Here is a 14,484-nt window from a genome sequence, read left to right on the forward strand (position 1 = left end):
TCACGTTTAGATGTCTAGCTCTGAGCTGTCTGAATTACAGAAGGTGAGGCTTCCCTTCCCAGCCAGAATTTGCCAGGATCTTTGTGTAGGTCCTGGTCAAGGCCTGATCTCCCTGTTTCCCATTGTAGTCTGGAGTTTGGCACTGCAGAGGGTGATTTACTCATCACTCCAAACTGCCTTCCTGGGGGATGCTGTTCTCTTGGCCAGAAGGGTATTTTGGGGGATCTTCTTCTGGCCAGGCTGAAGGTCTCCTTGTGAATCCTATCCCCCAGAGCTTGCAGACAACATATTCCCCATGGTTTATTCCTCCACTAGCACTACAGGAGATAATTAGTGCGTGGCTAAGTCATATGTGCTGAGGGTCAGAAAAGACAATGAGGCAGATTTTCCCCTGGAGTAAAGAAATGTCAACAGAGTTGCACTGCGGTGAAATGATGGGATCTGTCAGTGACCCTGGCCCTTTCACTGAACAAACAGCCAAGGGCAGTGCCTTCCCCCAGAAGAATGGCATCGTCTGGCAGCCAGGCACCCTTGCGAATGCACACGGTAGGGTTTTCCCAGGGGCTGGCAACCCCAAGAGACACGCTGCCCAGAAGGGCAGCAGGGGACTTGATGCAAAGCTCCTGTGTACAACACAATTCCTCATATGCTACTACTTGGTATTTCTGTAAAAACACGTCTCGGCCCTCAAATGAACAAAGTACCTACCTTTGGGGGCAGCAGGAGAAAGAACACAGACATGAAAAATCAATTTCCTAGGCAGTTTTAAGATATTTCAGTAGCACTTGCAGATAGTAAAGTAGAACTGAGACAGATTGGTCATCTTTGTCTTACCACTTACAGATCAAGCAAGGTCTGGTCTCTTTTACATCCTTCAGTTCTAGTGCACAGGCATTATCCATGTGAATTAAAAGGTTCATGACCAACGCTGCGAAACAAGGTATCTCTCTGGCTGTTTCAGCGCTTCCTGGAATAGGGAAATTCTCTTTACTATGGCTACACTCCGCATTAAAACCAATCCTCATTTGTACCCTTCATCTCTCCCCCCAGGTCTGTTACCTGGCATTATACAGCAGAGTGTGGAGACCAAGGGTAGCTACACCATTGGTCTGGAATATGAAAAGCAACAAAAAGCAACAAAACCTCTTGATTTTATCCAAGGGGATGTTGCAATCCAGGAGAATTTCAACAAACTGTGATGGAAAATAAAAATAACCTCTTTTGACAGTACAACAGTCTTATGCATTAAAACAACATAATCCTCTTTGGTTTCACCTTGATGCTGATATGCTATAAATGCCAACATTGCTTTTTATTCTGCTCACATTCCTCTCCAGTTCCAGGTAAAAGACCAAATGTCTCTCATCCTGGTTTTGGAGATGAATCTGTCAAGTATGCCCCCTTTCATTAGCCTTTTCTGTCACTAATAACCTACCAATTTGTGTCTTTGGGACTTAAACCCTTTATCTGTAAGAGACCATGTATGTAGGTGATATTCTAATGGTGTAGTGGATTTTTCCAGTTACTACACACAGTAAAACGTGCTGTGCATATGGGACTGCAATGCAGCTAATTATCATTAGAATATCTGTCCTCCGGCAGCTGAAGGCAGCATGTTTGTTAATGCTCTCGGCTCTGTGCTGGCAGATAGCCTCAGCAGGCTGGGGTGAGAGGGTGGGGTTTTCTACAGGGCTTTGAGTTAGAGCCTCGCTCTTCCAAGCTGCTTTCAACGCGTGCTGCCTGGCTTTTTGCTCTGCGTTGCAGCAACAACTACAAGCCTGTCATAGGGGTGGTTTATAAAACAAATGGTATATTCTGTCACTGAGGGTTGAGACAGCTGAGAGAAAGTCATGGCTGGACTGGGCTGGGGGTACTATTGTTGGAGCTGCATCCAGTAGTACCCAGAGCCCACCTTGCCCCTTTGCTGATTGTTTCTACACCTGCTTTTGTGGAAGGAGTGGGGAACGTGGTCCTGGACTGGTTACTACAGCCCAGCAGAGCTAGACCTCTTCAGCAGGTGCCCACCATACCTTCCCAGCCAGATGCAGAACCCAGCTGCCTGGAGGCCCTTAAATGCTTTGCTGTGTCTTGGGTGCTGCTTGATTCCTAAGGCATTGCAGCAGCAAGGACCACGAGCCCCAGTACTGTCACAGGTTGCTCTAAGAGACTTGAGAAAACTCAGAGAAGTGTGCAGTGCTGTGAGTCAGGGCAGCTTTGCACTGCTCTGAATCAGCCTGCTGGTTTAGGCATGCACATCGGAACGTGTTGGCCCTGATAACTGGCTTTGCACAGTGTGTTAGGGGAGACCTAGGAATGAGAGGGATTCAAGAGATCTTTGCACACTGTCAACATTCATTTAAAAATTGCTCTGCATGGGGTCTAAACTCATGCAATTGAACACTTGACCGCATCCTGTAAAACAGGACAGCGCCTGTATCCTGGGAGCTGTACCAAGTTGTCCACAAGTGCTTTTAATTTACTAATATAACTAGTGAGACATTCCTGCTGTGTCCTTGTGCCATGCCTCCCAAGTAGAACAGCATGTCAAGGTGTTAAAAAGATGCCAGTGTGCTTCTGTGAAGGACTTCCTATGGATGATGATCTGCACAGTCCAAAGAAAAGTCCTTCTCAGATGACACATGTAACATGGCAAATATGTCCAAAGCTAATGATGTTTTTTCACAGAAAAGGAATTTTATTTGCCTTCAGCAACAGAGGCTACTGGGATCTCTTTCTAAAGGTGGCAGTGTTTCCAAGTCTCTGAATAAAGCAACTATATGACACAGACCTGAGACAAAAGCTTGGGGTAGAAAGCAGAGAGGTGTTCTTATGTGAAGAGCACACAAGGTAGGTTTTTATAAGATGGCTAAAATGGAAGGAAATGCAGGGCGGCTAATGTGGGAGTCCCACTGTGGTCTCATGAGTGATTCAGTGTGTGTTGGAGGCTCCTATAGACCTCAGTTGAACTAGGCAACAAAAGGTTTTTCCTATTAGTCAGAGAGACATCCCCAAGAATGAATCGTTGGTCATAGGCGGTGGGAAAGGCAATGCTCGTCTTCTCAGTAGAGCCACAGAGCTGCTCCCTCCCCAACGAAGTACTCAGCACAGGTTGTTAGGTGTCATGGGCACTTGTCACATAATTTTCTGCTCTTTCTAGGCACTTCTGGCTGATAAGATGAGTCTGCGTAGTTCAGCCCCACATGTTTGTAGTACATTGGTGTGTGTAGTTGGGGGAGACAAAGTCTTTGCCCTGTTTGTTGGCCTGGATAAAGCTACAAGTTAGCTGCCTAGGTCAAACCACAGGAGTCTGATTTGCAGGCTGGAAAGGGATGAGTCCACCCAGAATCTGTGGGTGTTTGCATTCAAGTGTGTGGCCCTGCTGAATGCAGCCACTGAGGCACCGGACTGGTCGGGCTCCTTGCTGAGGAAGGTGCAGAACATGCATCTCATCTCCACACCTCTGTCTCATAGGCAGATCCTGCTGTCCATCAGAAAAGTGGCTTTTCTCCAGTGCCAAAAGTCTGTGTGCTGGGATGCTAGGGCTCTTGGGCTTAACCCCTCATGAGACACTCATGAGACTAGACCATGGCAACATGCTGAGAGCAGTGGGTTCAGAGGGAGATGCTCATTTGAAAAATTATGGTGGCTATGGTTCCTGGGAAGGGTCTCGTCTGAATCCTGACCAGGCTTGAATACCTGTTCAGATTGCAGGTCAGGCAGCCCATCCTCCCAAGAAGGGGTGACGTACCAGACAGTGTACCAGGGCCAGGAATGGTTATCAATTCATGAGGGTGGTTAGCAATTGAGTAAGAAATGTCTGCTGTACTTTTCAACAGAAAGATTTCCAGACTGCAGTTCAACAAGGTGAAGCTGGAAGATGCTGGGGAGTACAGCTGCGAAGCGGAGAACATTTTAGGGAAAGACACCGCAAAAGGCAGCCTGAATGTGAAAAGTGGTAAGTGAAGAAGCCAACAAATGTCTTGAGCTGTCTGCCATTCACATAGAAAGCAGGAGGTTCTCCACATGATCTGTCTTGTATTTTGTTTCATGCTTTCAGGATATCAAGTAAAAGTCTTGGGAGATAAGAAAAATGCAGCTTAATATAAATGTTTATCTTTGTTATCTGTCACTGGCAATGTGGTTAATTTACATTTTAAATAAACTTACGATCTACGTGGGGTTTTTTTAAGGGGTAAGGAGGAAAGAAAGCTGGCGGGCTTGATGTTTTCTTTTTTTAAAGAATTTCTGAGAAGCAAAACTCACCAGGAGAAAAGTAATTAAACCATAGCTTTGTGATGAGTGAAGTTGCTTCTGGTTTTCATCCTAGAATGTGTGCTCCATCTCTTAGAGCTCAGTGGATGGAGCCTGAAGTTAGGTGGTTTTATTATTATCTTGGTCATGATAATTATATTGCTTAACATGATGGTTTGGATGTACCCTCCAGCTCAGAAAGCCCCTACAGTGCTTGCCAGAAGCTGGGAGAGTGCAACTAGGGGAGGGATGACTCTGTACAAGCTCTGTTTCCTAAGCTCTTCCTCTTGCCTTTCGCAGTGGGCCACTGCGGAAGCCCAGGCTCTGTGCTCTGCAGCCCTTTGGTGTGATCCAGTTTCTCTGTTGTGCTCTTATTAGCATTAGTCAAATGTGAAGGAAGGTAGCCTTCTCCTGCTGCTTGCTGGCATTATTTTCTCTATTAACCTCTTCCTCAGCAGCATTTGCAGTCCTGAATCTTTTATTCTGTGCAGCTGCAGTATCACATACCCTCCCCCGCAGTTACTCTGCTTGTAAAAACCCATTGCTTGCAAAGTCTGGAGAAAGGCCATCCATGCTCAGACCTCCATGCCTCTGTTTTTCACATCTATGAAGTTAGCCCTGCTGCTCTGCTGTGTTTCTTTACAATCATGATAGTAAAGGTGTCCAGAGTAAGCTGAACTAAGGCAGTGCCACTCCTTTTTTAATGACTCACACTCTGGCTGTCCCATCACAATGTAAACTGTTCCTGTTTGGACCGGGAGCATTTGCAACCCCTCCTCTCCATGTGCAATGTGCACGGGCAGCATGTGGCTGCCGTCAGAGCCCTGTCCGCCTTCTCCACTCACCCATCCCAGTCACTAGCAATCCCCTTCCTTTCACAAGAGGAGGAGTGTGACTGAGCGGCACGCACTGCAAGGCTGCAATCCTGCATGCTGCTTATGGCAGCAGGAAAAGGCACCTCAGGCCACTCCAACTTTGACGGTCCCTTCCCGCACTCACAGGTAATGGCAGCATGGGTCAGGGTTTAACTCCCTGCACAGGAAGGCATGCTGTCTGGCAGGGGCAGATGGTTGCTCTCACCCAGGTCACAGGGGGTATGAGGACACACCAGAATTGCTCAGGAATGTGTTGAGACCTGAAAAGCAACCTAGGAGACCCTAAGATCTGGCCTGTACCTTTTCGTACTGGGAGCTGCAGGCTGCAAGGTGCTGCAGATCCAGTAGATTGCCAGCTGCATGCTGCTACAGCAGTGCCTTGATAAACCTGTTTGCTAAGATGCCTGGAAAATCTGCCTTTGGCTTGCCACTTGCAGCTGCGTGCACACGTTGCTGGTGCTATTTGCAGGTCACCTGGCAGGACAGCAGCTGAATGCTAGTTGTAATCCCTTGGAAAGGTAAAGAAGATGATGGTGATGTCTGTAGGCTTCTGCAGCTCTGTCACCTCCTTTGCACTTTTTACACTTCCCACTGGAGCTACCAAGAGCTGAAGAGCTTTCACCTGGGCCCAGGCACTTGCTGGCCTGGAGTCTCCCTCCTTCCTTACTGCTGGACCTTCCTGGGACCTGGACAGCTTTTCTCACTTCTGCAAGCTCTCTTCTTCTGTGATATCTGTCAGAAGAAAACACCTCGGGGCATCTGCTTGTCTCTGAATCCACATGTGTGCTGACTTCTGTCCCTGCCTGTGTTCTCTAGGCTCCTTAGCACTGATGCTATTGTGGCCAAGTCTCAACAGAGTGCTCTGTGGAGTTCTAGCAGTTTGTAACAGTTAATCAGAGCAGACATGCAAGCTGGCCTCCCCTCAGAGCCAGCACTCCTCTTTTGCAGAAGCTCTATCCAGCTATTGCTATTTCTGTATGATCTGCTACTTTATATTCTGCATCTTTACTGCGGCCCTGTCCCTGGGAAGCTGGTGCATCTGCCCATCCCGAGCAGGCTGGCTGGGGCTAACACTCTGGCACTGTTTGCTGGAAACATGCTTTCTGACCTGACACTTTAGTATTGTTGGAGGTCCTGTAACGTTGCTATGATACAGGCGGGTGAATCCAGGACTGGGAAGAAGTCCTGAGCTAAGGCTGCATCTTGTGATACAGAGACACAAGGTTTGGGGATGTCTCCGGGTGTCCCTGTAGAGAGGTGACATTGCAAGAGATGGCCTGAGCTGTTGAGGTTTGAGATTAGCATCACGGAGGAGCGAGGTGCCCTCAGCCCAACATGCCGTTCCCCTCCAGGGGTGCAGAGGCCAGAGATGGAGACTCCTGAGCCTGTCTGAGTCATGGATGGCAGAGAAAGAGCTCTCATGTGAGACCCTTGGGCCCATGGATGTGAAGGTCTGAGATTCAGTCCCTGCTGGTAAAAAATTCTCAGCCTGATGAGGCAGTGTTGCTGTTGCAAAGTATGCTTTGCTGTATTCCACTACCAATTTTTGGTTTATACTGTTTTCAAAAAAGCATCTTTTCAGCCATGCAGTTCTGTTGCAAATCACTGAAAACACCACACTGCAATGAGATTTTCTTTAGAAAGAGACTGGCTGCAGTGCAGTCGCCCCTTGTCACTTAGAAAATGCCCATCAGCCAAACCCATCACCTCACCACTGCTCTGCAATTATGGTATTTCCACAAAGCTCAGAAATAAATGCTTTTGCATTGAGAGGCTTTGGGAGGGTGTCAGTTTCCGAGGAAATGCTTCTGGACTTAGTCAAAACATTTTGTGTTTTCATGCTATTTTTTATTTTTGTTACTTTGAGGTAAATTAGATGCTTTCTTAGAAAAATGTCCCATTTCCCAGTTCTCTTTACTGAGTAGTCTAATGTTGGTATCACGTGGGCATGAGGGCACAGCTGAGATGTGACTGTTTCAGACTCATTTTTTCCTCAGAAAATTTCTAGACACCTCCTCCACTGACCCCCTCCCCTTTGCTAAACACTGCAGGAAAAATTCTTTCTGCTTGTACCTTTTCATGGTGGTCTCACCCCTTACCTCTGACAGGGTGCTGCACGCACAGCGTAGGATCCTGGTGCTTTCTCCTTTGTGCATCTGGAGGGTGGTGAGGGAATTTGATCCAGAAGGCGCTGTTGCCACAAGTGGGCTTGAGTACAGCTGGTGACTGTGGGCTTTCCCAGTATCCTGGTTCATAAAGAGGAAATCTCTCCATGTGCTTGGCTCCTGTATTGCCTTGGGCCATGGCCTTCATCTGTTTCACATTCCTCCATCTCTTATACGAGCATTACTTTGTGCTGCAGAGCTGCACATACTTGTGGGATGGAGGCTTTTCAGATGATCTCACCTTTTCTTAAATTCCATATTTTTCTCACTGTCATGTTCTGTGATCCCGTCTTTGCACTCTCGTGGCTGTCAGGGCTAAGAAAACCTCCCACAGTTTCACTCATCACCTGCTGGGTGAATCCTGAACCATTTCTGCCTTTCTGTCATGACAGAGAACCTAATGGCATGAGGTCCTCCAGTGAGGGGACCGGTGTGCCTTGTGCCGTCCCCTGGAAGGGCTCCATTTTTTCTGCCTGTTACCCAGTCACCCATCTGAGTGTACCCTAACCAGTACTAACACGTTGACAGCCCCCCCAGCCTGCACCACCCAGCAGCACCTGCTCTTGTCCTCCTCCCTGCAGTAGCTAAGCCCACTCTTCTCTGCTCAAAATAGATATTTTGTTCACTACTTTCTTACCTTAATTTCCCCAGGAACAACGAAAGCACCACAAGTCTTACCAGCCTCAGAAACTAAAATAGTTGTTATGGAAGAAGAGTGTAAGTACCTTTCTCCCTTGCTCCCCCATATAGCTTCCTTCCCCTTATTTGTTTTGGGTTTATGAGACATTTTGCATAACTGCTTTATTGCCTCCTGGAATCTTCTTTAATCACTACTTCTCTTTGATTTCTCCCAAAGCCACTGATCTTTCCCTAGATCTTTCAAGAAGTATGATTTATATTGCTGGTGTCTATCTTGGAGAGGGAGAGGTTGCTAATGCAATGGTAACTTGAAGAACATACTACTTAAAATTGCAGCTGGATTTTAAGCATTCCCAGCTTTTTCAATACATGGATTTATTGATGCTTGTTAGACTTTGTCATGGTTTAACCCCAGCCAGCAACTAAGGACCATGCATCTTCTGGCTCACTCCCTGCAGTGCACAGCCGCCCCCCATCCCCACGGTCCCCACCCCTCCATGGGATGGCAAGGAGAATTGGGAAGAGGTACTTAGCTGCTGGCTGAGCTTGTTACAGCCTTTGATTTAGTGGGTTTTTTCCTTGGTTTGTTTTTGGGTTTGAGCTTGCGCTTTTTTTGAGGGTATGGGAGAAAGAAACCCAGAAGAGGCTATAGGAAATACAAGAATGAAGACATGGGTCTTCTGAGCATGTCATACAAAAACTGCAGAAAAGACATCTGTGCCATGCCATGACGTTTTTCCTTGAATCTCCAGAAAGCAAGAACAGACTTCCAAAAATGTTTAATTTGATTTAATGTGGTAAATGTGCTTTTCAGCATCCCCTTGTATTCAGTGTTCGCAAATACAATAGAAAATAGACACACAAAAATAAAAATCCAAGCATGTGCACGAGTGAACATCTAGAAGCCAGGTGCCTGGCCGCTGCTTCACCGTTTTCTGGTGGAAGGCATTATTTCTGTGTGGGAGACCCCCCACCCTGGGGCCAGTGTGCCACCCTGGTGGTGTCAGCACGCTGGACAGCCCACCAGCATCCCCTCCACGGGAGCGGGAGCCTGGGGAGCTGCGGGCTGGGCAGTTATTTTGAGATCCGTGCTCTATTTCCATTCCAGCTGCTCCTGCCCAGAACCAACAATGCAGCTGGCTGTGCTTCTCTGTCGGCAATTCTACTTTGCAGATTTTATGGAGATGTTTCGTCCTCGGAAAGCTCAATCTTTTGTGATTTTAAAGGAAATCCGATTGCAGCCACAGCAGGGAATGGCCAGGTATCCTTTAAAAGCATTTCTGATTAGAAAACTGCACTCAAAATTTGCTCTGGTGTTGTGCTTAGCCTTCCACTGCACTGGAGACATCAAGCTGAGAGGCAGCACCATTAATGCAATGACCATACCATCCTTCCCCAGGATTTTTCCTTTGTGCTCATTAGCATAGATCCATGCTACTTATTTGCATTGCATTAGATATATGCTATTTTTACTGAAAGCCAAATTTCAGTAGAAAGGAAACTGGCAAGATGCTGTGTGCCTTGCACAGGAGTTTCTCCTTTTGAAAAATTTCTTTCCTCTGTGGGAACATCATCCTTGACTGTTTTTGTCTTAAGAGATGGTGGAGTCTCCAGAGTTAAAGTTGTAATTGACTTTCTTCCTTCACATTCCTTTTTTATGATGTCTCTCAATTTTTATCTAAATTACACATAGTCCCTCTGATTTTTACAGTTACTGATGATCTATCGTAGAATTACACATGTGTATAACATATGGGGAGGTAATGAAGATGTGAGGTGTGATGATCTGGAAAGCTGACAAGTATCTCATTTTTGTAAAATTCTTGCATTTCTTTTAAATGCCAGTATTCAAGAGCTTCTCTGGCACCTGTAGGTAGTCCCACCTCTCATTGTTTCACTGAAAGGTTGTAAATGATCTGCTGGATTTTAGACACCATGTTGAGAAAGCACCATGCACACTCAGGGGTAGCTGCAGTTCCCTGGGAAAGGAGAGGCTGCCAGGCACAGGCAGCTTGGTTGCTCCTGTTTGGCCTGTGGTGTGAGGCAGGCATCTTACCAGGCAGGCTGGGCAAGGCTCTTAGACCCTGCACCTCCAGAAGCTCACTGTGTTCTCCCCATGGCCCAGACAGTCCCTATGGGCAAGGGGATGAAACCCCATCACTCTGTGTAGCCCCACGTGCCTCACCTCCTGAAGCCCTGTTGCTCCTGGTGTATACGTTTTTAACTTGTGTTTTTCCTGAAGGTCCCAGTTCCTTCCTGGATGTCTGGCCTTCCTTTCTACCCCTGCCTTGGGAAAAGGAGTGGGATATCACATATTTCCCCCTTGGAGCACTGTTAGAGCCTTTCTTACCACCTCTGAGTGCAGCTACTAGCAGATCCTGCGACATTCCGTCACCCCTGCCTTCTTCACACACCTGCCTGGTAAACAGAATAGGAATCAGTGGCAAAGTTTAGAAACATTTTGATAGAGGCAAAAATGGAAGAAGGTTCACAGCAATCTGTAGAGCGTTCTGAGATGGAAGGTTTATGCAGAACAAAGATACTAAAGTCTTATCAAAGTTTCATTTTTAAAAAGTAAGATAATGTTTGAAATCACCAAAAAAGTCAGGTAATCCCTTTTGCTTGTTCTCTGCTGTTGAGTTCTCCTCAAGTTTATTTCCTGGACTTCAACAAACAGGTGAAGTCCTAAGGGTAGAAAGAGAATACAGGCTGGGTGGAGGAGGTGTGTTTGGATGCTGTCAGGATACAAGAGGATCCACCAGTGATGGGCAGATGCTCTAAGCCAACATGCGGATCATTGCAGCTGCTCAGCCGGACTCTGCTACGCCCGTTGTCAGGATTGTCGCCTGGCTGATCCGGTTGAGTGCTGTCACCTTCCCAGCCCATGCAGGCTGGCAGTGCTGCCAGGGCCACCGCACTCTGTGGTGTTGTGCAACAGAGGGGTTTGGGATCAGGTGAGAAGATGAAAGAGGGAGAAAGAGCAGAAGAGGTGGTGCTGAGTTGTGCTGAGAACATGAGGATTGGGGGATAATGTGAGACACCTGAATGAAAGCTGGGCCCTCTGGATTGACTTTTTGGGACCTTTATTTCAACTGCTGCGGATCACAAGCCCTGCCTGAAGTCCCTTTAGAGATTCCTGTGAGAGGGTAGGTGAAACAGCCCTTCTTTCTGTGATGAAGTCTAAGTTTCCAAACCAGTTTGAGTCCACAGATTTCATAGCTGTTGTCATGGTGATGCCATTGGACTAAGTTTGTAGACTTATTGGTTTAGACTTGTTAAGGCTCTCCCTCTCCCATGTAATACCTTCCCCGATGCTTAGCGTGGCTGGGTGTCAGAAATGTTTTCCTTGCTTGCTCTCCCTGTGGTGAGATAGGCCTGGTGGACTTGCATGATTACGGTGGCTCACTGATGTCTTTACTGTGATGTGGTAAATTCACATCTAGTCACATCTAGTTGAATCGAAGCTTCAGCATGTACCATAGTAAGATGTGCCATGTAATTCAGGTTCAGCCAATTCCCCCAGATCTTGTCTCCAGTCCAGTCTGGCATGGCTTTTACTGGGTGACCATGGCAGACCTGCACGTTAATTTGCTGCTCAGTGTCTGGTCACTCCAGTCTGAAGGCACTGTACTCTCTTCAAGCCAGCAATGCTACAGACGTGAGCGTGGTGCTGTTGCTTTGGAGTTGAAGGGTGTCCAGCCAGCCCAGAGCCCGGGTGTAACAGACAGAAGTTAGTCCACCAAGGCCCACGCGGACAGACCAGTTTTCAATATTAGACTAAAAATAAGTCCTGGCGTGGTCTTTGCTCAAATAATTTAAAACCCACAGCTGGAGGTGTGGTTAATAATTGAGCGGAGCCCGCATGCACGCAGGCATGGTACCTTGCAGTGTATGTTTTGGAGATCTGGCTGTCAGTCTGCAGAGAGCTGCGTCATGCCTGCTCTCAAGTCCCTGCTTATTTTGCATGCTGTGTATTTTTTAAGTAGCCATAGCATCTAGCACTCCAGACGCGAAGCAGAGACAGGCCGTTGTGACTCTAAAGGTAAAGATGGGCATATGGAGCGAAGCATGGGATGGAAACTCATCACCCCTGGAAGAACTGAGGCTGTAAGCCCAGCGTTCAGAGCAGGAGGCTGCGTAACAGATCTGCTCTGTCAGACTCCACCACGTGATCCTGGCATGTTGCTTCACTTCTTGGGCTTCAGCTGTCCTGCAAAGCATTCATGCTGGCACTGGCCCTGCAAAAGGCTTTTTAGGTTTGTTGAACAGATCCCTTCATTGAAGTATCATGTTGCTGCTATTACAATTGATGATGGGGATTTGGGAAAATAAAATGCTGCAGTGCTAATGTGCATTCTGGGACCCTTGTGGTAGAGAAAATCATAGGAAAGAGTCCTTCATAAGGCTGGAGAGATCAGCCTGGAGGAGCAACAGAAGGTTTATAGTAATACAGGACTTTGCCTCTGCAAAAGCTACCTGTCCTATGGAAACAGGCAGTCCCTTGGAGCTCAGAAACCTTTACACTTGCTCCTCAGTGAAACGCTTGAACAGTGCAGATGGGAGACACGGGGAGTGCTGCGTTTGTTGTTCTGATCAGCAGTGTCTGATGCTCTGAGATGAGTGCCCCTGCAGTCTGGCATTTATATTTTGGGATGAACTTCTAGTCTGCAACTATTGATCCTCATGATCCTCTCAGGAACTGGGAACGCAATTCCAGCAGGATCTGTTTCAGTAAAATGCAGGGGTAAATACTGGGTCATTTCCAAATGAATAAGCACAAAGGAGCAGAATTTTTATGAGGTCCAGTGTCCCCGTCTGTTGCTAGGCAAGCCCCAGTCTGCACAGGCCCTTCTGATTTTATGTACAGAAAGCAGCAGTGAGCATCCAGCCTCTGTTCAGGTTTATTAAGAGAAGAGAGTGTCATACCAGACATACAGAAATCTGTCACAGAGGGAATGGTTAGGATCAACAGTCCCTCAGTGTATTCATCAGTGTAACTCATGGATTTAGTGTGGCTCGTGCCAGGATTACAGTGCTACAGCTGAGGAATAGCTGAGCCAGACACCTTCTCATCCATGTTCTTCTGAAAAGCAGTTGGATGAACTCGGTTGAGAAGAACCTCAGCAATTCTGTGGTTTATCTGTAAGTACATGAGGCATATACAGAGCAGTCAATTTATATACACTCTCCAACCAGCTGAGTTCATCTGTCTAACTGAATGTCTAAATATTGAGAGAGTAGTGTCTGTACTCTATGAACCCACCAGTCAGTTGTTTTTTTTAAAAAAAAGAGCAGCAAAACTATCACTTGTCTCCCTGCTTCTCTCAACAGTAGCTGTAGTTTGTGAAAAATTTATTATAATTTATAGTCCAAGCTGCATTAATTAACTCTTTGCAGTGGGAGTATTTCACCCAATTTCTGAGAACAAACTGGTAAGCTCTCTGCAAAGGTTAAATGACGTGCATGGTAGGAATTGTGTAAGAATCCCTGCACAATCATTAATGGCCTTTCTGCATAGATACATTGTGTGAAGGAAAGTCCACATGACAATGTCAGTGCCCATGGCTCTCCTTGCTGTGGCCCTATCACTGATGTTAGTCCCAGATAACCTAGGCATGTGGTGGAAAATAGACTCTTTGAATGACTACGGTGCTCAGGGTCTCCCCTGTGTTTATGCTGCACTGTTCTCACTGACTGGGACAGCAACGATAAGATGTGGCTTCAGATCATTCGCAGTCACATCCATCAAAAGGCAGCTCTCTTCTTCCCATCTTCACCTCCTTATTCCCTTCTGCTTTGTGCTCAGCTCTGGGGCTGAGACCAGCTGGAGGCCTGACATGCTGATGGGTGAGCTGCGTCAGGCCTGCTGCCACCTTGCAAGAGCTTTGTGGCCAGCTTGCCTGTGCGTTTGCAGTGGCCCCTGTCTCAGGGACACCTTGCTTATTCCCACTGCTCTGATTTCCCCATTTCTTTTCTGTAGTTTGCCCATGCACACTCCCTGTTTCCTGCCCTTAATTCACTGAAGTACTTGGAGAGGCAGTTGTACATGACTGATGTTACTGCACAAGCTCCCCCCATCATCTCCCACTGCCATCATGTGAGTTTCTTTCCATGCAGATTGCAGCTAGTGCCAAAACCTGCTCCCTTACTTATTCAGATCTCCATTTATCTCAATAATTTTACAACTTTCCAAGTAATTTGGGAGAGATGGAGTTGTGTTGGAGGCTGTAAGAAGGATTTGTTCTACCACACCAGCCAACAGGGAGTAAAATCTGCCTGGTACCCTGGGGCAGTTAAGGTAAAATAGCTGTGGGAAGTAATTTCTGAATCACCAGGCACACTGAACTGGTGGTTCGAGTGGTGATGAATGAATATGCATGTCTGCAGATAACCTGTGTGTGAGGCTCACTTTACCAGCATCATTCATCGAACTGCAGATGACACAGGACCAGGTAGATATTTGTTAAGATATTTCCAGTGGCTGAGGCTGATGAGCGAACACAGCTAAACATGAAGTAACTGAATGAAGTCACTTGTGAATCTGGGAATTACCC

General features: G+C 46.9%; 1 protein-coding gene across 4 annotated transcripts in view; it reads left to right on the forward strand.

Moving 5' to 3' along the window:
• Positions 1 to 14,484, forward strand: part of NRG2 (neuregulin 2) — a 165,835-nt gene that overhangs the window by 110,384 nt on the left and 40,967 nt on the right. For 3 of the 4 annotated variants that reach the window (XM_055718607.1, XM_055718606.1, XM_055718608.1), the window contains exons 3-4: positions 3,837 to 3,955; positions 7,943 to 8,008. In XM_055718607.1, the coding sequence (XP_055574582.1) occupies positions 3,837 to 3,955; positions 7,943 to 8,008 (185 nt within the window). The remainder of the gene's footprint in view (positions 1 to 3,836; positions 3,956 to 7,942; positions 8,009 to 14,484) is intronic. The other variant, XM_055718609.1, reaches the window with a different exon arrangement.

This window comes from Falco cherrug, chromosome 8 (genome assembly GCF_023634085.1).
Source record: "Falco cherrug isolate bFalChe1 chromosome 8, bFalChe1.pri, whole genome shotgun sequence".
Lineage (NCBI taxonomy): Eukaryota > Metazoa > Chordata > Aves > Falconiformes > Falconidae > Falco > Falco cherrug.